Source organism: Meleagris gallopavo, chromosome 2 (genome assembly GCF_000146605.3).
Source record: "Meleagris gallopavo isolate NT-WF06-2002-E0010 breed Aviagen turkey brand Nicholas breeding stock chromosome 2, Turkey_5.1, whole genome shotgun sequence".
NCBI classification, from domain to species: domain Eukaryota; kingdom Metazoa; phylum Chordata; class Aves; order Galliformes; family Phasianidae; genus Meleagris; species Meleagris gallopavo.
The window spans coordinates 104,644,858-104,669,257 of NC_015012.2; the positions used below are offsets into that span (position 1 = coordinate 104,644,858).

The 24,400-nt window shown below is 42.4% G+C and overlaps 1 protein-coding gene across 3 annotated transcripts in view; it reads right to left on the minus strand.

The window, feature by feature from the left end:
- FBXO16 (F-box protein 16) overlaps nucleotides 1–24,400 on the minus strand; it is a 35,509-nt gene that overhangs the window by 5,165 nt on the left and 5,944 nt on the right. For all 3 annotated transcript variants that reach the window (XM_003204603.3, XM_019613382.2, XM_019613383.1), the window contains exons 2-7: nucleotides 24,085–24,227; nucleotides 19,574–19,609; nucleotides 12,366–12,572; nucleotides 10,914–11,078; nucleotides 9,864–10,069; nucleotides 3,386–3,491 (exon numbers count right to left, since the gene is read on the minus strand). In XM_003204603.3, the coding sequence (XP_003204651.2) occupies nucleotides 3,386–3,491; nucleotides 9,864–10,069; nucleotides 10,914–11,078; nucleotides 12,366–12,572; nucleotides 19,574–19,609; nucleotides 24,085–24,180 (816 nt within the window). In that variant the 5' untranslated portion in view covers nucleotides 24,181–24,227. The remainder of the gene's footprint in view (nucleotides 1–3,385; nucleotides 3,492–9,863; nucleotides 10,070–10,913; nucleotides 11,079–12,365; nucleotides 12,573–19,573; nucleotides 19,610–24,084; nucleotides 24,228–24,400) is intronic.

The window sequence follows — 24,400 nt, forward strand, 5'->3', positions numbered from 1 at the left end:
TTCTGTTTTGTGTGTTGCTGTTCAGCCTCCTGAGCTCAGAGCTTTGTATAATGGACCTTTTCACATCTTCATTTTGGCTGTAATATACTTTATTCTCGTCTGCTTTCTACACTTGAATCATTGATCTATTTAAGAGCTTCACTTTAATTTGACTTGATGTTTGCATGCTTGGGGCACTTATTCTTTCATCATATTCTGTCCTTCTTCCAAGGATTTACTAAAAGGTTTGAATATTAAGCTTCTTTATTTGGAATTGATTAAGTAAGAGTGTTTTCACAGGTCTTAATTTCAACAAGATTTCTCTAATAATAAATGGAAATTAATTCTGGATGTTTCCTAGTGAGCTATATATTCTTTTTTCTATGCATTAGCCTATTGTAACCTAACTTTTGTTGTCATGTAGCTCTGTAGTCATTAATGGTCAGTGAAACAGCAGGATTATACACTGCAATACCAAAAGAGGATGAGAAACACAGCTCTTCTGCTGAAATTTGTACTGCTCTAGAGAAATAGAAGTCAATTTTCAATGTAAAGGTCTAGGAAAGAGGGACACAGCATGGACTGCCCCAGATTTTAACACAAAAAGAAGACAGTGCTACCAAGATTGCATAACATGAACACACAAAGTTCTGTTCTGAGCTAATGTCACAGAGCTGTGACCACTAAAGCTGTAGGGTGCTTACCCCTGGGATAGGCTGTCCTAACTGCCTATGAAGCATTGACAGAGGATGGTGGAGCTGGCAGGCTTTGACAGCATGCATTGGCTCTAAGAGTCTTCTCAGAGCTTTTTGTGGGCAGAGAATGGCAGACCCCCATTTAGTGTTAGCTAAATGTTTTCTGATGACTATTTGCTATGGGAAAAACAATGTCTCTAAAGCTAGTGGGGGCACAGACCTAGCCAGCATGGGTTCACGAAGGGCAGATCCTGCTTGACCAACCTGATCTCCTTCTACGATTAGTGACCCGTCTGGTAGACAAGGGAAAGGCTGTTGATGTAGTCTACCTAGACTTCAGCAAGGCCTTTGACACTGTCTCCCACATTATTCTCCTGCAGAAGCTGGCAGCCCGTGGCTTGGACAGGTGCACTCTTGCCTGGATAAGAAACTGGCTGGAAGGCCGGGCCCAGAGAGTGGCGGTGAATGGAGCTAAATCCGGCTGGTGACCGGTCACAAGTGGTGTTCCCCAAGGGTCAGTGCTGGGGCCTGTCCTCTTCAATATCTTTATTGATGACCTGGATGAGGGCATTGATTGACCCTCAGTAAGTTTGTGGATGACACCAAGTTGGCTGGAAGTGTGGATCTGCCTGGGGGTAGCGAGGCCCTACAGAGGGATCTGGACAGGCTGGAGAGCTGGGCTGAAGCCAATGGGATGAGGTTCAACAAGACCAAATGCCGGGTCCTGCACTTTGGCCACAACAACCCCAGGCAATGCTACAGGCTTGGGGTGGAGTGACTGGAAGACTGTGTAGAGGAAATGGATCTGGGGTTATTGATTGATGCTCAGCTGAACATGAGCCTGTGGTGTGCCCAGGTGGCCAGGAAGGCCAATGGCATCCTGGCTTGCATCACAAATGGTGTTGCCAGCAGAAACAGGGGAGTGATTGTCCCCTTGTACTCAGCTCTGGTGAAGCCGCACCTCGAGTACTGTGTCCAGTTTTGGGCCCCTCACTGCAAAAAAGACATTGAGGCCCTGGAGTGGGTTCAAAGAAGGGCAACAAAGCAGGTGAGGGGTCTGGAGCACAGGCCATATGAGGAGAGGCTGAAGGACTCTCCTCATATGAGAGAGGGAATGTTCAGTCTGGAGAAGAAGAGGCTCAGGGGAGACCTCATTGCTCTCTACAACTACCTGAAGGGAGGTTGTAGTGAGCTAGGGGTTGGCCTCTTCTCTCGTGTGACTAGTGATAGAACTAGAGGGAATGGCTTCAAGCTGCTCCAGGGGAGATTTAGGCTGGATGTTAGGAAATACTACTTTTCTGAAAGAGTGGTCAGGCACTGGAATGGGCTGCCCAGGGAGGTGGTGGAGTCACCGACCCTGGAGGTGTTCAAGGAATGCTTGGACGTTGTGTTGAGGGACATGGTTTAGTGAGAACTATTGGTGATCAGTGGATGGTTGGCCTGGGTGATCCTGTGGGTCTCTTCCAACCTTGGTGATTCTATGATCCTATGAGCAGCCAACAGAAAGTAACACAGGCATAAACACAACTTGATCTTGTACTGCTGCAATTTATAGCAAAAACTGATGCTGAATTTATGAAAGAGGGTTTGGACTTCACACTGGGACTCTGACTAGGTGTTTGCACCTTCTAGTTGTGGGCTGCAGGTTAAATAACTTTGAACAACTTCCTAAACCCTAGGGAAAGAAAAAAAATCAGCCACCTCTTTCTACCCTGACTAAAATTCTTTCACCTCTGTACTGACAATAAAACAGCTTTAAATCTGAAATGAGAAGCCATGGAGGAATGAAACTGTAAGGTCTCTCTGATCTAAAGGCTACAGAGGGAGCCTTTGGAGAATGGAAATTTTAAGACACACATTGAATAACTTAAATAATATTTCTGTTCTTTAACACTGACTGAATGTATTTCCTTTCAAAGAGGCTGTATATGGGTCAGGAGAATGCCTCTCAATCTCCGGAGACAATGCCTCTTTTTTATGTAAACCTTCTTTGGCTCAACTCACATGCTGTTCCCTGGCTTTCATTGCTTGGGAAACATGCTTCCAGGTTTGCAAAAAGCCCTGATACGCTTGCAAGCACATCTTTCTTCTGGCAGTTATTTTCTGCCCTATCTACAAAAGCTAAACCCATGATGCTTTCTGGAAGCCTGACTTCCCAAGCCTCCTTTCATGTGAGGATGCCCTATTTTACCAGCGATAAGCACAATGAATCCTCAGTATTAAGACCTTAGGGCTGCTTGCCCAGGCTCAGTGCAATGAACAAAGTAATAAAAGAACTTCAAACTGCAATAATCAAAAGTTGTGGAAATGGAAGAGCGGCTTTGGGGAAAGATGCAAATGTCATGAGAGAACTGATGCAGTGGAAACTGGCTGTCAGGATACCATGCAGTACACAAAATGAGGAAGGAGCAGATAACAGGATCACTGTCTACACACAGACAGTTGCTGTCCCTTTTTCCCATTGCAGGCAGATGGGCAATGTCTGGGCTGCAACGAGAAACTGCCCCTGGAGCAGGCAGATGTGGCATGATTTGTGTCCTCCTTATGGCCTTATTGCTACTGGCCAAATAGGCAGCACGTGTGCCTGGCAGCCTGCTTGTGGTCAGGAGCAAAGTTTCACTGTTGCCTAAGTTAAGTAAATGTTCTCAGCTAAAATATTCCTGGGTGTAACTGACAACAGACTAATATAATTACAAACCAGTGATACTCACCAGTGATGTTGATTTCTGGAGTTTCTTAGATCCACAACCTGCTTTCTTTTTTTTCCCAGCTGCCTGCCGGCTAAGGTCTGGGGTCTCCCCTCCTCCTTTCTTTCTCCTGCAGAGTAGAACAGAATAGTATTAACAAATGCTATGGAGTTAGTTCCCTGGGGTGAGAAGAAGAAAATTCCTTATGATAAACCCGAAAAGACATGGTTTGAGCTCATACATTTGATCTTGTACCTGGGGGAGACCAAGAGTGCACAATCAGTTCTGTGGCTCAGAGGAGCTTGCTATTTTTTCAATTATGATAACTTCATAGCGTTCAAATGCAAGTTCTTGCCTTGACACTTATGGATGTATGAACAAATCACTGGGTAAACACATAACCGGTGCTACACCAGCTTAAGGGAATTCACAGAAAGGGAAGTTTAGCTAAATAATGTTTGAATTTTTAGTTTAGTCCATGTAACTTGCAACATAAATAGTGTTAGAGGACTTCCCCTTAAACAAGTTATTCTTCTTGACTATAGCCAAGTAGACTTTCTTATGAATATAAATGATTTTATTTGCAACTATAATTAAAGTTAATATGATAGCAAACAGAACAGGCATATTCCAGAGAGCGAAAATTAAGTGAATATGGCCAATTGTCGTATTACTCCAGTATCAGGATTAAAATTAGTACCATAAGAAGGTTTTTTTAGGAATTTGGACAGGTTCACAAACACATTTGATCTGAAAGTATTCATTCGCCTTCCACATTCACATTCTGCAAATCACAGCTAAATTTACAGATTTAGTAAATTTAAAGCAGCTACTCTGTGTGCTCTGTGGGTTCACCTCCCAGCTCCATCACCAGCATGTCTGGGCTCCTGGAAAGCATGCTAAAAAGCAAATAGTGAACATGAAGTCATGAATTCACTGGGTGGAAGCAAACCTTGAAAGCAACACTCATCCAACAAAGAAGCAGGGCCGCACTGCATAACGTGCACATCCTCACAAGCAGCCAGCAGCAGTCTGTTATTCACTAGTCCTAGACCAGCTGCAGATCAAAAACCATCAAGACAAATCAGACAAATTATTTCAAATAGCAAATTGAGGAAAATTGCAATCTCTTTGTAAACACTAACATCCGAGAGAGACAATTCAAGCCTGTAGGGAATGATGTGGTCCTCTTTAGATAAGAAGGCAGTCTTCTGCCAAAAAGATTCAGCATACAGAAGGCTCTCCACTTATTATTACAGCTGGGAGTGTTCTAAGAGTATAAGGAGTGGCTCTGACTCCATTCCTTATAGTCCAGTAGCAGCATTAGAATAAGCCCATCTACTCAGAAAACAAACACACTGATCCACTTACGCAAGGAGAAAATACCAATATCCTGTCAAATCTTGGTTTATGGTCTCAAATTAAGATTTTAAATTCTACTGCTGTATTCTAAAGTCCATGCTCCTGGTGTCAGAGCATCCCCCTGCAGCAGGGCATCGCCGTGATCTCATCCCACAGTCAGGACAATGAGTGGTGGGGATGGAAAGGAAGACACTGCAAAGGAAGACGGCATCACAGCCGAGTAGGGCAAGGCAGCTCTTGCTCCAGTGCTGAACTCAGTGCTTCTCACCCTGCTTTTCTCTCCCAAGGAGTGTTTTAAATTCCCACAAGCCTAACAGGCAGGGAGTATGGGGCTGGCTATTCAGAAACATGAAAAGCAAGACACAGGCGTTGGGATGCAGAGGACGAGCAAAACATCATGCCCTTCTCACACAACCCAGCCCCGTTTTGTCAGAAACTGGGCCTAAGCTGCTGACAGAACAATTACTGAAAGTAATTATTTTCTCATTGGGTAAACACTTCAGCACAATACGCAACTGTTTTTAGAGCCTGCCCATGTCCATAAATTATCTAACTGAATTAGCGCTAGAAGGCAGGGCTGGCTGGGGGAAGGAGCTTTCATTTTGGCTGAGCTGTTGTCATGAGAAGTAGCAGGGCTCTTTCTTGAGGCACAAGCACACAGTCTTGGCGGGGGTCCAGCGCTCAGCTAAGAATCAGGATTCATTAGTCCTGATAAAGTGGGAGGCAGATCTTTTGATTTATTGGCACCGAGCAGCACCATCACCAGATGCCTTCCAGCAGAACTGGATGTGCGCAGCAGGAAAGGAACGCCCCTCCCGCTCAGAATCCCAGGGAAAATTTGCTAGTGTGGTCCCAGGCTTTAGATAAAAATGCTTCATTTCACCTTTGTGGTATTGCTTCGTGTTCCCAAAGAGACAAATCCATCCTTGCTGGTCTCTGTTTGCACACAATTAAAAAAAATATCTGGACAATTCAGGCAGAAAACAGACCAAGCAGAAATCACCCTTGTGATATATTGCTCACAGACGTGCAGCAGCACAGAAAGCCACCACTATAACTCTAGCAAGTGATTTTGATGAGGCCTCCAGGCAATTTGTAACTCTACCCCTGTCTGTATCTCTCCTCTATCTCCTCGCCACTCCCTCGACCACGCATCTGCTCATCACTGCTGTTGATTTCACTGCTCAGGGACTGAGTTTTTCCCACACTTCCCCATCTGAACCAAGAAATGTGTACTGATCATACTCCAGGATTGCTGTCCCAGCTCCTCTAAAGCTGCAGGGATATTTGTTGTTGAGGTTCTCAGGTGCTATTTCTGATGCTTTCCTGAGCAAGCAGCGAAAAAAATCAAAGCATCAGAAAAAAAGACAAAAACAAAACAAAACAAACCTGTCAAGACTCAATTATCATCCAGATTGCAAATTAACCTCATTTTACCATCTTTCAAGCACTATCTGGCAGTGGCCCAGTGTTATAATTCCTCTTCTCACTGACAGGAAGCACCAGGACTGACCAGGCAAAACACCTACCAAATTGTTCTACAGAAATGTGTTTATTTACTTATTCAAAAGTAAATACCCAAGTATGGTCTCATAGGCCAAAGTACATGTTTTGTTTTACATCTCTTAGGACTCTTAGTCTAAGAGAGTCAATTTAGACTAGATATTGGGAAGAAATTCTTTACTGTGAGGGTGGTGAGACAATGAACAGGTTGCCCAGTGAGGCTGTGGATGCCCCTCCATGGAAGCACTCAAGGCCAGGCTGGATGGGGCTGTGAGCAACCTGGGCTGGAAAGAGGTGTCCCTGCCTACAGCAGGGGGTTGGAACTACATGAGCTTAAAGGTCCCTTCCAACCTAAACTATTCTATGATTCTATGATTTTATGACCCCCTTTGACTCCATTCTCCTACATAAGTGAGAATTGGCTGCTGCTTCTTGCACTTCCACGTTCAGTTTTTGGCTAAGCAAGGAATTCTCTGCTATGAGTAGACAGCAGCGTGGAGCTAAAATGGAGGAAGAGAGTTTGTAGCTAAGGGTTCCTCTGCAATGACCAACAAAGAAACAGAGGATGACTCCACCATTTAAATGACAATATTTTTGGCTTCAGAGTTGACACCCTGTTATGATGCCCAGGAGAGTTCTCTCCTCTTTTTGGACTAGAAAGCGAACATAGAGAAGATTTTTAGTTAGTTCCAGGAGCTAGGAAAATCTTTAATTTTTTTGTTACCTCTTAAATCCTGCAAGATTTAACCCAACATTAGGCAGATTGACTTTGATTCAAAGAAGTAGCCAGTGACTAGTCTCACACACCTCTTTGATGATGGCGTCAGGTATTCCTTTGATGTAATTTTGTTTGTTCACAAAGAATTTTCTACAAGTTCTGCTTTTCTCAACACAGCAGCAGACAGACGGAAAGAATGGTTTATTTGTTCTCAGCCATCACTTTGGCTGTCTGCTGTGTTTCTGCTAGCTCTGCTGCACCTTTTCACCCATGCTTATAACCTGCCCCAAGAAAATATTTGCTCCTCCCTGTATACATTCAGACTGCAGCAAAACTCATTACCTCTCCCAGACTACCACTGCAAAACCCTGTATTTTAGGAAATCACTCCTATTGTTTTAGGAATCTCATTTTACATAGATTTCATTACTTCTGACATATAGTCTACACAAAGGGTGGATGTTACGCTCTTGAGCTCCAAGCATTCATCTAATCTGAAAAATAACTATACCTAACACAGCCTAGGGGGTCAGAGATCTTTATCTCATTTCTCTGTTCTACTTTACAACCCTGTACACTGGACAGGCAGGGTCTGCCTGAGCCTGTAGGCTGCAGTGTGATGGATCAGCTTGCACAACACTCACATTACCTTTCCTTGCTCAGGCGACTAGATACTCACTGAGTGCAGCCTTCATCAGCAGAACAAAACAAAGCTTGGCATTACAGAAGGGCTCTGAGCACTTTACCATTTTGAGGCCACTTGGATCTCTTAGCAAGCTGCCTACTTGCTGTCATTGCTGCCGCCATGGGAGGAAAACACAAGCCTGGAATGGGGTGTCCCACCGTCCTGCTGCAGACCAGGAGCAGGTGAGGTGCAGGAGACCAGATCCCCATGCAGCTGAAAGGATGGAGGATACAACACAAAGCCTTAGTGGGAGGATTTCTGGAAAGGGGCTGCAGAGGGGACACTGTCTGCAGAAACACCATTTCATGAGCGGGTAGCTGGGTCAGCACCTGAAACAACACACCTGTATTGCTAAATAAGAGTCATTACAGGCAAGACTACACACTAGCAATTACTTTCAGCTTAAGTGATATTAAAGGGAGATCCTTGATAAACAAGTAAATCTCTTAGAATTCATTTTTCTCCTTGCTATAATCCTCTGTAATTACGGATAAAAGCCAGATTTGCTAGATCACTAGGCATTAAAATATCCACCATTGCACAAATGGATAGAGGCTCAAATCTTACTTAGGAGAAGAAAACAGTCAGTGTGCTTACTGTATGATTAGCAACTCAGAATCATTTGCATCTGGTTGTCAGCTGCATCTACAGCTCAGTGCTGGAACAAGCAACTTCCAAACTCTTTGAACAGGGCCTGTCCCATTTTTGACACTGATTCATGACCAGCACATGGGAACCCTAAACCTCACAGAAGTCTTTGGAACAGGCTACGTAGGAACGCTTCACAGCTGACAAATAATATTGGAACAACTATTTCAACAAGAGGCATTTTGTCAAAATATTTTGTTAAAAGCATCAGAGAACTCTACCTAAAATGCTAGAGTTTGGAAACACACCACAGAAAGAGGGTGAGGTGAAAGCTGGAATGCTCTTTGAAGTAGTGCAGTATCCCAGGACTAGGGGACGCGGATTAAAAAATGATTCATAAAAGGCTTTTGCTCACACACTGGGAACTTTGTGGAACACCCCAGAGGAGCGGTGGGTCCAGCAAAGTTAATCACATTGAGAAAGAACCTATGCAAGTGCACTTCTGCTTAGCCAAATAATCACTAGGCTGGGGTAATTTGTGGCTTGATTCTTCCTGTGCATACTGCTCATCTCAGCAATATCAGTTACTTACTTAATGTACAACCTGGATACATTCATTGTGGATTAGGTGGTTCCCAAGGTTTTTGTTGGCGCAGGGAAGATGAATATCCTCCTCTGTGCATTTTTGGTTGGGTGAGAATGTGCAGTCCTTTTCAAAGGAGGCAACGGTCAAGTTAATCCACTACGTCTACACCAGGCTCAGACTAATGATAACGTTACCACAGTTTCACAAGTTACTGCACATCAGCCGAATGGAGGTAACTGCTGAGAGAATGTCCATGAAAAAAAGGAGAGGTGGCAGAGCCTTAAATGAGAAATGGACAAATTCCTTTGCACAACTACCGCAGCCTCCTTGCAATTGCTCCTGCCAGTGATTGCTGAAATCTGACCACAAACCTGAGATTCTGAAAATACCTTATGCCAGATATGCCAAAGGAAAGAAGTCAATGTGCAAGACTTTGCTCTGGGTTACAGAAATGCTTTCTTTTGTCAGCTGTTGACCAGGTAATTCTGGGAGCCTACGAACTGATGGATCTAAGCACTCCATCCCAGATAGCGTAGATACAAATCCTACTCTTACTTACATATCATATGGAACATATACACACGTACATACTCTAATACCTGCACTCTCATTTGAACATCTAAATCTCTTTTCAGCCAGAAGATCCTTGAACTGATAGAATCGTATATCATAATTCATTCATTCTTCTTTTGTGCAGAAATTGCATATTCCTCTCAACTTTGTAGCTTAGAAAACTACAAGCCTATTAAAAAAATTCTTGAACAAACTCTTGATCTAATTCTTCCCCTTACAACTGTGTAACTTCCCCAGGAGCTACAGCCTATTTTATAGGCAGACACTAACAAGATCTACCAATGCACGGTGCTGAAAGGACGCAAAGCAGTGAAGCTGCAACCAGAAGAGAATCAAGAACAATATGAGAAAAGGCAAAAGGGCAGAACAGTGTGCTAGCTTGGGTTTGCAGCCAGGCTGGAGAGCTACAAGGCTTCCAGGCAGCATGAAGCACAGGCAGAGGAAACTTTAGCACAGAAAAAGCAGAAGGCAGTGACAAAGCCTCTTACGCCTGTCTAGCCTGTTCAATGGGATCGTAGTTGTTGAGGCAGTTGAATCGCATGGTGTCTTTGGGGCACTTGTCTGGTGAACGCCACGGTGGAATTTCTTTTTTCTTCTTTCTAGTCTTCTTTTCTGGTGCAGAAGGTTTTGCTTCTGGAGTGTTGCTTCTCAGCTTTTGTACTTCAGTAACTACGGACTCATCCTTTGAAGCAGTCTAATGAGAGACATTAAAAGAAGAAAATTAATTTTATCCTTCAGTGAAAATTTGATTAATTTTACCTAACCTCAGATTTGTAAGAACTAGGTATTAATTCACTGGACAGAAATAGGCACCCCAGCAGGGCATGTCCCAATGCCCACTGCACTTAGATGGGCTGAGTTGCATTGGCTTCATCCACTGACCTCAGAGACAGCCTATGAGGGAGTTGGCTAGAGGTCTGAGTTTTGAATAGAAGGCAGAAGATTCCTGCCTTCACAGTCCCACAGATAAGGGGTCTGGATCAATGAATCTCAAGAGAAAACAGTTGCTGCTGAGTAATGCTCCACTTCCCCAAAATGGCCCTGCCACCTTTGAAGAAGACAGGATGAGACAACACCCGGCCTATAACAGGCAGAACGTGTGGGTTTTTTTTAGCTTTCCACCAGCTAGACTGACTCTGAAACTTCAGCAGGGGCAATGCTGGGCTTCCCACTCCTGCTTATCAGATTGATGTAGGCTATCACACTCCCTGCAACCTGCAGAAGAGAGGGGAGAAGCCTGGAGTGCTGGAGAAAGAAATTTAGAGGATTACTCCAGAACAATCTGAAGAGAGGACAGGAGAGGGAGACCTTGGTGACTCTTCCTTCCAGACATCTGAGATTTTCATTCCCCCTCATTCTTACCAGGGATGGATGAGAGAAAGCAGACCACATGGCAACACGAGTTTAGATTCTAATTTAAAATTATATATGTTCCTTCTTACTAGTGGGAGAAGGTAATAAGTTTAAAAGTCAGTAACTCTATTAGCCCAGAGTATTATAACTGGCATGGAACACCTCCAGAGGTGGTAAGCATATACCTTTGGTCTTGTAACATGCAGCTCTTTTACCATTTCAATGTAATGTCTCTTCCAGATTCCTTGCTCAAAGGGGGTTGGAATGAAGTTGATGTACCAACCAAAACGCAAGCATTTCTTCATCCAGAGCTGATCCAATTCAGACAGGTTCTTCCAGTGCCAGCTCACCTGTGGATGACCAGTAACCACATATAAGAGTAGATCAACATCTTGGGGTTTCAGACATCTCAGATTACAGCTGGAGATTTATCTCCCCTGGATGCAGCTCCTTAAATTAACACACTACTTCAGTGCTGTTTACACTCCATGTAAACCCAAATTTCCTCATGATCTGCTCATTGTTTGTTGGCTGATCTCCAGTGCAGGATGAAATGCTCTAAAAATCACTAGCCAAAAGGAAAGACTTCAGCTTAGTTAGGGCAACTTCCTACATTTCTACCCAGTAAGTGCACAGGAGTTGGAACAAACCTTTTATTGCATTTTGCTGACAAAAACAGAAAAATAACCCCCCCAGGTCTGACAGATACATTCTGTTTTCTCCCTACTCATGTTCTGCTTTTATAGTCCATTGCACAGTCACCTTGCATGCAACACTTCTTCTAGCCTAAGGGCAAGCATCATCTATTTGCACAGTTGTGCTTATATCAGCAAATATTCAATGATATGACAGAAATAGCACTGTAAGGACCTTCCTTTCTCATATTCTAATCTGTTTTCTTCCTGTCTGTTCTTCCTGTGGTTCATCTACATAAAAAATGAATTGTTGGAGAGAAATACTAGAGAAAGCCTTAAACAAGCTGAGATTTTGATGTATTAGTAGTAATATCTGGAGTACTACGTTTGTTAGTGCAGTAATCATGTCACCCATATTTGAGCTTATTCATTCAGAACTAGCTTGGGGATCACTTCAAGCCATGAAAACATATTAGCAGACCGAATCCTTAAGACAGTGTGCTCAAAAGCACATCGATAACTTCTCTGCTTCTGCACATCCAGCACTTCACCTTCAAGTATTTTAATGGATCTGGTTTTTACTATTTTTCTTAAAGCAACATATGCACTTCTTTACAACTACCATGGGCTGATACTTCTTAAAACAATTAATGATTCTGCACATTGTGCAAGATACTTTAAAGAACATGGTTTTCAGAAAGCGCCAGGCCTCTTTCTTGAGAACAATCAAACTTGTAAAGTGCCACATGTTAAATAGTTAGAGCAGAGCTCCCAAAATTAGTCTTCATTTTCATAAACATTGGCCAGTTTGATTTAATTTAGGATCTGGGGAAGTGCTGTTTCTATCTCATACAAGTGTCACTAAGCATATAGCACCGGGGTGCCAGGTCATAAGGCATTCTTGCATTCCTACAGCTTTATTGTAACCTAGTCCTGTCTCTTTTTTTACCTTTCTTGACCTGACTTTCTGAATCTTAGCATGTGTTGTTTTTTTTTTTTTACCTGTGCACATCGACAGAGGCTCCGTGGGTCCAGGAAGGAGAAGATGTACAAGGACAGCACTCTAGGAAGCTTCATGGTAAAATCTAGAGCTTCGATGGGAATTCGATCCTGTAGCTGCTTGGCACAGAATTTCTGCAGGGACAGGGAGCAGAGCTCCAACTGATCCACCAGAATCTTCTGTCTCTGACCATCTGTCCACTTGATAAACTGAAAAAAGAGTTCCAGGTTGTGAGAAACCAGAGATTCAGCTAATTAAAATAAATCATACATGTAAGGCAAGGGAAAGTGCCCAAACAGCAGCTTTTGGTGACTCACTCAATAGCAAAGCACGTAGGAACTGGGAACAAATGGAGAGTCTACATTAAAAGAAACTCTGAAGCCACATAACATATGATTTATAATCCTCAAAGGATCCAGGATGACCTTGTCCAGGACACAGTCATCCTCACAAGACTCTCAACACCTAGGATCAGTTTGGAAACTTGGCTTCAGTCATGAAAAGAAGGAGACTCAAGTGTGTGTTTGCAGGATTGGGTCCTAAGTTGACTGCTGCTTCTTCACCTATCCTGACTCATATATGGCCCCCAAAACTGCAGTATTTGAGTGTCTCGCAATTTGTGAAGTATTTATTCCCACAGCTTGTAGAAAAGAGAAATCCCCACTGCCTTGCAAAGAAGCGGAGCAAAGAGAAACTACATCATTTGCCTGCATCTCCCAAGGAAAACGTGACACGGTAAGAGATTTTTCATGGCATTTCTGTGTTTATGACAGATATCTAAAGAGGAGGAGGAAAACAGTTGGACCTCACTGTGGGAAGAAATGAGCACTTAACCACACAAGCACGTATCGCTTGATACAGCAGCAACAGCAGCACTGCACTGAGCAGAGAGCTGCAGAGCTGTGTAAACAGGGTGGGAGCAACGGCAGCCGTACCTGGTGTTTAGCCTGTGTTGACAGCAGGGGATGGAAAGGGCCCTGTCAGCAGGAATCTCCTGGGAGGAGACTGACCTCATCGCCACAATCTGTGCAATCTGTCTCAAAACCTGCAGGAGCAGTCCTGGCTGCGAGGGCAGCACAGAGTGCCAGCAGGGAGGACGTGGCAGAGGACCATTTAGTCAGCGCCAACAGGAGTCCCCAGTGGGAACCGCTGGCAGCAGAATGGTACAGAGAAAGGTGGACTTCCAGAAGCAGAGTGCAGATTCCTTGCGACCCAAACTCCCCTTCCTTACAAAGGGCAAGTTCCTAAAGAGCTGGGCCTGTCTGGAGAATGCTGCCTTCCCTTGCTTCTTTCTTTCTCATGCATTGGCCATACCTTTAACACACGTTCCTCTTTCTGTTTTCTGAAGTCAGCTTTCCACAGCTGACAATTTGGGTCAAATCACAGCACAGTTATTTCTGCATTTAACACCAGGGGCATTTGAAGAACTTATTTAAACATGGTCTCCACAAATTAAAAATAGCAAGAAAAAAACCATGCAACTTTTCATATATATATATATATGCATCTTCATATATAGATGTGCATATATATACGTGTATATGAAGAGCTGGGTAGATTCAATGACCAATTCCCTTCCTTTCCTTTCTCTCTCTGAATAAAATGGATTACAAATTTAATCTTTTCTTTCTCAGTTTCCACACCAAAAATTGATGGTGAACTGGAGGACCAGCATTATTATGGGCTAAAATATACTGAGCAGATGAAAAGTAATTGAGAAGTAATTTCTTCACAGATCATCTTACAGAACTCTTTGTTCCTTTCTTTATTTTTACCTGGATGTATTTAATTCCAGGACTGGACAATAAGCTGTGAGCAGAGCTATTGCTCTGCTCCTTCTTGCAGACACCTTTACGAGACCTTCATGTGGGTCAGCAAGGACAAGAAGGACTGGAACAGAGAACCCAGACAAAAAGCCAAAGAGAAGAAAGCTCCCAAGTGTCCATGCCTTTTCATACACAAACAGACAGCGAATTAAGGAATACACCCTTCCCTCCCCTCCCTATTTTGCATATAACTTTCACCTCTAATGGAGTTTAGCAAAGTGCTAAGTAAAAGCTGAAGCAGGACCTTTGGATTCAGCACTTAGGAATATGTCCTCAAGAATACAAAATCAGGTGAAGGAGCACGGCAGGGGGACAGAGGAGGTTTTCCTGTGCTTTCCTCACTTTCAGTTTGATGTGAAAGGTTTTTTTCTGTCATGTGCTGGAGGGGGAAGAGCTTCTGCTGCACAGACTCCTCATTCATGTTCACAGCTACATCCTTTTCTCATTAAAACGATCTGCAATCATCTATTAACGAAGGTAAATTTCTCCTGGATAAGTTCCAGAGACAAGGGGGTAACTGGCTTCCTCTGTTCAACACAAGAGATTAAGTGAACTGATCAAAGGAAATATAGATTCTCTTTCAGAGAGGCAGAATATTTGCGTCCATTTAACTCTTCCCATTCTGCCACTGCTTTGCAATGGAGCAATTCCTTCCAGCATCCTCAGCCTGAGCTTACACGGCATAGGAGACTCCACTAAATCAGTGTCACCTTGTCAGGAGCATGGGAACACACAGCTTCTTCTCCACTGCATTCAGCAGCAACCAAGTATTTAAGCAGGCACAATTTGTCTCTTTTCCAGTATTAACAAGCATGTCCCCATCCCACATTTGGCCGCCTTTCTCCACAGTTCCTCCCCTTGCATGTGATTACAGCAATCCAACCAGTCGGACCGGATTCCCCTTTTCAAGGGACTGCACCTTCTCAATCCACAGCCAGGAACATTTTTCCTTTTCTGTGTCTTTCCCCAAGCCCTGGAGAACAATGTCTCCCCGGGGACTGCGTGACATAAGGCTACCGACCGTGTCACCAGGGAATGCAGAGTGCCCAGCCTCTACTCCTGCGATCAGTTTACAATTAATCCATGAGTGCACACACACAAATAATGCAGCCTGACACCAAGGGGAGAGCCCAGGACCTCAGAGCTGAAGAACAGAAGCTCTGCCGCTTAACCTAAAGAGGCCCCTCTCTGCTCTAACAGGCAGGTTGTTTTACTGACTTGAACCAGCCACTGAATTGGGACATAATCCTCGCCTCCAACCCAGCATATTGATGTGAGTTCACAGGGTTACAATCACACTCGGGCAGCCCTGTGCTCTGCAAACATAGCACAGAACTCCCAAGTCACTACTGCCCTTCTGGAACACATTAAAGCAGAATAACTTGCAAGTAGATGGATGGTTCAGCTCAGCAGAAGCAATTTTTTGCCTCCTCAACCACCTTCTCCCAGCTCCAGTGCAGTGATCTACTTGGAGGCAAGGGATAGAAGAGAAAGGGATGAAGGAGGCAGCACCTGGTGTCCATACGTAGAATCATAGAATTGTTTGAGTTGGAGGGAACATTTAAAGGCCACCTGTCCCACTCCCTGCACTGAACGGGGACACCCACGGCTCCATCAGTGCTCAGAGCCCATCCAGCCTGACATGGGCATGTCCAAGGATGGGGCACCACCACCTCTCTGGCAATCCATGCCAGTGCTTCGTTACCCCTTATCGTAACAGACCTTCTCCTCATATTAAATCTAAATCTCCCCTCTTTTATTTTGAAACCATTTCCCCTGGTCCTATCACCACTGCTGCTAAAGAACCCGTCCCCTTCTTTCTTCCAGCCCCTTTTAGGTACTGAAAGGCTGCTCTCAGGTCTCCCCAGAGCCTTTGCTTCTCTCAAGTGGTTCTTTGCCAAGAATTAACTGGTACTCTGACAAGATGTAACCCATGAGGTGAGCTGAATCACTGTTAGAGTTCCCCAATTTGTCCACATCTCATTTGGCTAGAGCAGAAGCTCAGATGCTCTGATCACATGTTGACACTTAAGCTTAGGTATCTTAATATACAAGTTCAATCCTAGCCTCATTGTCTACTTACTAACCTGCATGTCAGCATAATAGCATTGAATGTTAAGGTAAAGCAAAATGATTTTGTGTTTTTTAGATTAATGGGAGGAAGTTTTTGGCTTGCAGTATTGAGAACAGAGCAGAAAGGGAAGCTGAGAGGGAGTCCATCAAGGCATCTGCCCCAGGTGCAATACAGAATAGCAGCTAGAAGAAAACAAAAAGAAACTGAGAGATGTTAACCCTTTCCCAGAAGTGTTTCAACTGAAAGACAGCAGTGCAATTTATCTTTTGTATGTATCTGGAAAGCGTTTGGGTAAAGCTGTGTGATAGAAATTCACCACAAATGCCTCCAGCAAGATCAAAGCCTGCAAATACTCAGCCCTGGGAGCTATGTAGGACAGACTATCTGCTGCACTACCACTGCTTCCACTCTGTGCAGCAGTTATACCTTGATGAGTTCAGTGCAATGTGAGACAGCCAAAATCCTGTAGAGGGTCCCACTGTTTCTCTTCAATAGGGCAGGTGACAGCACAGCCAGTCCTACACCCTTTGGGACTGCTCAGCCATGCAGAAACAGAGAGAAGAAATCCCTTCAGGTCACCCAGTTCACTGCTTCTCAGCCTGTGTCTTATGGACCACAACAGCCTGGGAGACATCAGCTTAAAAAGGTTGAGAAACAGTTAGTTCAGCTCCTAGTGCAAGGAAGGATCCATTCTGCCTAAGACAATCCTGACAAATATTTGTCTAACCTGTCCTCAAAAGACTCTTGCAGTGGAGGTTTCCACCCCTTAGCCCCCAGGGCAAGCTATTGCAGCAGTGAATTAGCTGTAAATTTTGCTGGTGTCTCAATTGTATCTCCATAATTGAGATACAAGCCCATTATTTCTTATCCTACCCGATGTGAATACAAAGATCATTCCTTTCTTTTTCATATGCTTTAATCTGTTATTGTAAAGATGTTACTGCAACTTTTCTCCATCTTCCCTAGTGTAAACAGATCATTTTCAAATTTCTTGGACCTGAGGCCATTCTCAGAAGCACCTCCAGCTGGTGCTCACCTTTCTCAGTATGCATGGTACAACACTGGCAATGGCTCTGCCTTTCAGACAGCTCTTTGGGATATTTCCCCATTTTATCATTATAAGACAGTCATATTCGTAATTCCCAGTATATTTTATACAGAATTGCAGCATACTTTGGTTTTCTTGTATCTGCAGTTTTCATAAATATAATTCTTACTCATAACGCTTTCCATTTGTCCCTATCAAACTGCAGAACTTTTCATTTCTAATCATTTCTAAGTTCATCATTTCTAAGTTCATGAAATCACTCCCAGCCTGACAGCATCTGTAAATGAGTATGTACTTTCCATTCCTTCACCCAGATATCACCAAAAATGAACAATGCTAAACTCAAGATGGACTTCAGCCCTTCAGTTTCATAATAAGCCATTTGTAACTACGCTGAATGTGGATTCCCAGCCATAGAAAGCCAACCTCCAGCAGTTTCATCTAGTCCATACTTCCTGAGTGCACTCTGAGAGGATTGTATGAATCAATGTAAAAAGTCCTGCCAAAGCACTGTGGTTTTTCTTGATAAAGTTTCTCCCGAACTCGAGCTGCCCTAGGCTTTGCATACAACATAATGCCAAAGGCTTTGAAGGGAGCTAAGAACAGCTTTTGTGTTTTCCATGCCCTTTTCATTGGTATGATGGATGACAGAAGCACAAGGAGAATTAACTCCAAAGGAGCATGGTGAGAAGTACTGACCAAGTGTCAGATGGGGGTCAGGTATTTAACCTTTCAGAAGATGATTCAGCACTTGTGTTGTGTTTGAGGAAGGTTATTTCCAGATTTTGGCTCTTTCAGTAGGGGTTCCAACAACATTTTTTACCAACATATATACCAGAGGCATTTTAAAACACCCATCAATTTTCAAGAAATAGATTTGAAGTCTATCAGTTACTGACTTTCATGTTAAAAGGTAAACAATCATCCAATTATTTTGTTTTCTTGGTTTTTGTTAAAACCCTTGTTATCAAAAGACACACAAATAACAAGGTGTGGACAGTGTATTTGTGTATTTCCTGTAAAGATGAATAATCTGTATGAACTTAAAATCAAAATGCTTGTCTGTAAGAAACAGTTTACATGCAAAAAGCTTTCACACAAGTGCCCTATTAGGCATAAAGAATAAGCATCACAGTTCACACAAAGTTATTGTGCAAATATCCTTTCTCAAAGAGCATTATTTCTACATTTCATTTTAGCCTGAGTACCATACGTAACAATGTACCTGGTTCTGTGGTTCCATTTATAAAGATGTGCAAAGGGCTCAGCCATACAGTCACTGCTTTAATACAGCCACTCATTTACTGCAATAAAATCACTGAGTCTGTATTCCTCTTTGCATAGGAGACTGAGCAGATTACAGCTACTTTCCCATAACTATAGTTTTTACTCATAAAAGAGTAAGGACAATGTGATATTTCAGGTGTTGCAGATATTCTGCCATTGCATGCTGTGCCATCTGCTTCCAGGGTAAGACACTTACAGTTGCAGTCCTTTACAGCTGCCAGCTATGACTCCCTTCATAGGCTACAGAAACAGACATCTCTAGAGGGCTGCTCTTTCATCCTACATTAAGTGAGATGAATTACCCTCTGCAAGCACTGCTTTCTTTCTGTTGACTGTACACTGAGCCTATGATGACCAGACCAGTCAGGCTGAAATCCCTATGTTTCAGTCATACACACTTGGCCAGACAAACCCTATCCTGAATGCCTATCTCACAGTGATCTCTGGCTGCGGCAGAAAATTCTGTTTTAAGTCTCTGTATGCCTCATTTTTTTTATGAAAAATAGGATGACAGCACTTTCCTGACTCATACACAAGTTATGAAGATATTGATGGCGTGATACTGTGAGATGCTCAGCGATAACAGCATTAGGAGCCCTATGTGTGCTCTTAGTAGATATCGTGTCATTTATTACCAGCTTTAAAGACTTTCTATCAAGTAAAGGCAATACCTGAACACCCAGTATCCTCTCTGAAGACTTCACAGACTTTTCTGAGGGCTTCTTATCTTATTACAGAAAATTTTGAGAAAAGAATGTAATTTCCCAAGTTCAAAACTTACAGAAATAAGGCACCGAGAAAAATTTATACCTTTGCCTTTATCAAAAGTAGACCAGTTGAAGTTCACTTTCACATATCTATCAGGAAAATTAGCCCCTTTTTCAAAGTAGGATGTTATACATTCCCATTACAGTAATCTCTTGATAAGTTCAGAAACCTAACTGTATTTAAATATATATAAAGGGAAAAGTTTACCCATTTTCTGAACAGGGCTCTTCTTTCTTCAAATACCTGTAAAACACACACAAGCAATTAAAAATGAATACTGTAAGGGGATTTAGTATTTGCTAAGAAAAAATATAGCTTGAAAAAAAAAAAAAAAACCAACTATAAAACCTGGAAAATAGAAACTGCATCACAAAATGGGTGAAGTTGGAAGGAACTTAAGGAGAATGGTTAAGTCCCAAGTCCCTGATCCCTGATAGGGTCAGCTAAAGTATGTTGCTTAAGGCCACATCCAGCTGGATTTTGAATATCTTCTTGGATGAAAACTCTGCAGTCTCTCTGAGTAACTTGTGTGTGACCACTCTCATGGTAAAAATGTTTTTTCTTATGGTCAGTGGAATTTCCTGCATTTCTGTTTGCAACCATTGTCTCTTGGCATTTCCCTGGAAGCTACCAAGAAAACTCTGGCTCTGTGTTCTTTACTTCCTCCCATCAGGTATCCAATCCAGGATCTTATCCACTGATAAGATCTGTATCCGAGCCTTTCTTCTCCATGCTGAACAATCCCATAACTCTTAACTCTTCCCTGTGTGTCAGATGCTTTCCTGATCATTTCTGTGATATTTCACTGGGCTTATTCCAATAAGTCTTTGTCTTTCTTGTATGGGGAGTCCAGAATCAGACACATCCCCAGCCAATCCTTCCTTGTTTATAAGAATGAGGACCAGCAGAGCATCTTCCCTTGTTGGCTCCTCGATGACCTGTGTCATCAAAGTATTCCTGAAACCTCCTGGGTTGCTCGTGCCCTACTGTGTGGCCCTTCATAGATCTTTATTTACTATTTTCAATAGAATTCAGTTCTCCTGAGTTGGAGAAACTGGGTAATGGAATGGATACAACGTGGGAAGCTATCACAGAGCTCTGGCAATGGCTTCATAAGGCCAGTTGTTGTGGCTCATGCTGTCCCTAGGTTCTTTACAGTGACAACTAACAAGATGGATGAATGGTATCAAAATACAGCGGAGGATTTGTGATGCTGACCTTCATCCTTAGGGAGCTAGATATGAAAGCACTAGCACGTGGCTTTCCACTACTACAAAACTGCCTTTATGCTCAGGACTATGACCTTACAAGTGAGGAAATGCTATAGATGTATTGCTTCTTTCTTTTTTTTTTTTTTCCAGAAGACAGATCAAAGAAAAAGCCCAGTTTTTAACTGTACATTAAAACAGCTATTAACCACAACTAGGAAAACATGCTTGATCATTATAAACTCCAAAAATGTTATTGCTTTGACAGCCTGCAAAGAAGGTTCCTGCAGAGAAAGACATTATCAGTGCTGATGTCTGGTACTGCAGTTGTCAGCATTAGCTCTGTCTCTCTCAGCAGGAGTGTCTCTTGTGAGGAGTGAAAAGTGACATTTCTTTTATTTGCATGTTGACAGTTATTATTTGCTTTATTTGCATGTGGGACACTTGGCAAAGTGAAAAAAATACAAAAGCTGAACAAGCTGAACTTGGAAAGGGATTTGCCACAAGCAAATGATGAATAGTCAAAGATCTAAGTTTTGAGTTGGATAATTCAAGTGAGGCAGGGAGCTATTTATGTAACTGAATGCAATTTAATGGTCTTTGATCAAAGAAAGACACATATTTGCTTTCAGCATTTTTGGAGATACAACTAAGCCAACTGTTAGAAAGTTCTGCCTACTCCAGGCACTTGGAAGTATTAATTAGCAACAGAATAGCCCCAGATTGGTATAATCATCCACTGAGTTAATCAGATCTATTTTTACTGTCTTCTCCTCCAAGGCCTTCAAGTTACACCTATCTCCTGCCTAGGTTGGTTGGCCTAGGATTCAGCTTAAAGCCCAGGTTGTTCTTAGGTAGTTATAAATAAGCTTAAGTTCAGGGCTGTCTGGCAAATCCCTCCAGTCTTTGTTGCAAATGCCACTGGGGCTCTTCTATCCCACTGCATAATTCTCACTAACTGAAGGCAAATAATCTCTCAATTTCCAGTCCTTCCTTAAATGCAGCTCCTCCTCTGGTTTTCTGAATGTGAATATTGCTTAATTCAAGGTTTCCTAATTCTGGCTTCTTTACTTTGGTTTGTTCCTGATGGAGATTTTGTGGATTTAAAGTAAATGATTGCCCATGACCCAGTGGTAACGCCATGGACAAGCTCTGACAGCTGTAGTGAGGGCAGAAAAATATAAATGGAGGCTACAAGACTCAGGATATACAATGAGCAGGAGACATCTTGGGTCCTGACATTAATGCAGATAAGTGCACTCCTGAGCATATTTGAAAATCCAGGGAAATCTGCAGGAACCACTGAAGAAGCATCTCCTGGATTAACCCAAATTAGAACAGGTGGCAAATTTACACTAACAGTTTTGAACCTGCTCCTAGCAGTTGTTCAGATGGAGCTTAAATGCTATTGACCAGCTCTAAATTCTCACCATTCCTGCCCCTCACTGCCAATTCATCTCAGAAGTATTTTTCTTAGGCACCTCTTCTCTGTTTTTATCTTCTCATTGTTTTTCACATACCTTCTTCCTATAAACTCTTTACTCTTTCAGACTTTGTCTTCACTCAAAAGTGCAGAAATGAACAGAGACAGGATTGTATGAAAATAAAACCTTCTCACATCTTATATATATCAATCGGATTATCTCCTGATTTCACCTGTTGGCAATGTTTTTGTTGCAACTATTTGTTTTCTGCTAACTCTGCAGAGCCAGCACTGAGAGCTGTGCAGGGATAAATGGTTGTAGTGAGATGGCAGTCAGCCTCTTCTTCAGGTATCTAGCAAAGGGAAAAGAAGTGATGGCCTCAGGTTGAACCAGGGATAGTTCAGGTTGGATATTAGGAAGCATTTCTGCTCTGAAAGAGTGCTGATGCATTGAAACAGTCTGTCCAGGGTGGAGTCACCATCCCTGGAGGTGTTTAAGGAAAGGATAGATGTGGTAACTGGGGGCATGGTGTAGTGGGCAGTACTGGTGGACAGTTGGACTAGATGATCTTTGAGGTCTTTCCCAACCTTGGTGATTCTATAATTCTATGATTCTAAGGGCAAGCGTACAAAACAGTCCAATATTAGCTCCTACAAGTTTTGCTGCAGCACAATGCAACATCACATTGCCTAAAGAGTGGAGGAGTAAAAAGATGAGAAAGGATTTTTTTTTTACCCACTCACTGCTAGTCAGATCACACTTTATTACCTAGTGATGTGTGTCTGTAAAAATGTGTTATAAAGAGTGTAGGAAGCAGACATTAAAATGATGCAAAGGCTGGAGAATCTGCCAAACTGAAAGAACTTCAAAGGACTCAATCTGTTTAGTTTATCAAAAAAAGATCAAGTGTTGGCTTGAAGCAGAGTAAAAGTACTTCCACAATGAAAAAAAAAAACCTCATTACAAAAGAGTTTAATAAGCTAGCAGAGGAAGATTTAGATGATGGAAGCTAATGCTAGAGGTATTCAGACAAGAGACAAGGTTTAATCTTTTAATGGTACAGAGGATTAGCCAAGAAAAAAAAAATGTTAGCAAAGTGATGAAATTTTCATTTCTTGATAATCCCCAAGGAAGTCTATATGCTTTTGTGGAAGATACATTTTAGCCAAATTCTAGTTACTGAGCTGAAGACACAGGGAGCTGTGTGAAAGGAGGGCTGAGAAATCCAGGAAGTCACACTGTGTAACGTAATGGCCCACTCTGGATTAAATTCAATGAATCATCAACAGATATATTAACTGAACTCTGAGGGAGGAATGTTCTCCTGATGATGCATGAGATAAAAAAAATACCTTCCTTGCGTTAGCAGATCCCAGATTTAGCCTGCAGAGTGGGAGACCAGGAAATGCATCTTGTTATTTATAAATTGAGTGCATCACTTCAGTTAACAAAATATCAACTCAATCTCACCATGGCCAGGCTTAGCAAAGGAGTCAGGGTGTGGGTACTAAGGTCTCTCCTGCAAATTGTGGTGGAGCACTGGCCACTCAGAAATACTGACACTGGGTTTGCTCTGGGGCTAAGTCTTCTAAGGCAGAAAAACAATGGCTTTCACTAAGAAATAAATACATATTTTTTGTTTAAAAATGGTTTACTTGCCAAAATTTCTTCAAATTTTTTACTTAAACTAAATGCTTACGTGCTTTAAACAATATACATTAGAACTTTCAGATTCTACATAACATAGTAGGTTTTATACATGTGAATATATCATAAAGACTATGTATTCCATATATATACATTTATTCCTAATATTAAACAAATTATTGAAGTTCTGATTCCATTACTCATGACTTACACAGCCAAAAGGATAAGTTAATTTTTTCTGAGACTTGAGAATTGGTGAAACGAAACTGAGAATTTGCTTTAAGGCTTGTGAATATTCAAAACCCAACTGGACAAGACCATGAGTGAATCCTCTAGCTGACTTTGTCTTGAAGAGTTGGACTCAGTTATCACCAGAAGTCCTCTCCAAACTCACCAGTTCTGTGATTCCATGAATTTGACCCATCTGCACAGAACTTACCTGCTCGTTCATGAGTGGGTTGCTCAGTGGTGTCCAGGTGCTCATCTTGATTTGTAGCTTGGGGCTATTCATGTTTTTAGAAGTTGCAAATGCCATCGATAGGTGAGATGGTGAATCTACCAATGTCTTGTAAGCACCAACCCCTACAACAATTGAACAGAACAAAGACCAGCATTATCCTTGTGCTACTCCATTACTGTATGTTAGTGAAAAGCAAATCACTGCAGATTGCAATTCAGTGACTTTGAAGCACAGCAGTGATACAAGTAAAACTGTCTGAAGGTCAGTTAGGGTAAGGGCTTCTTTTTATTTTGGG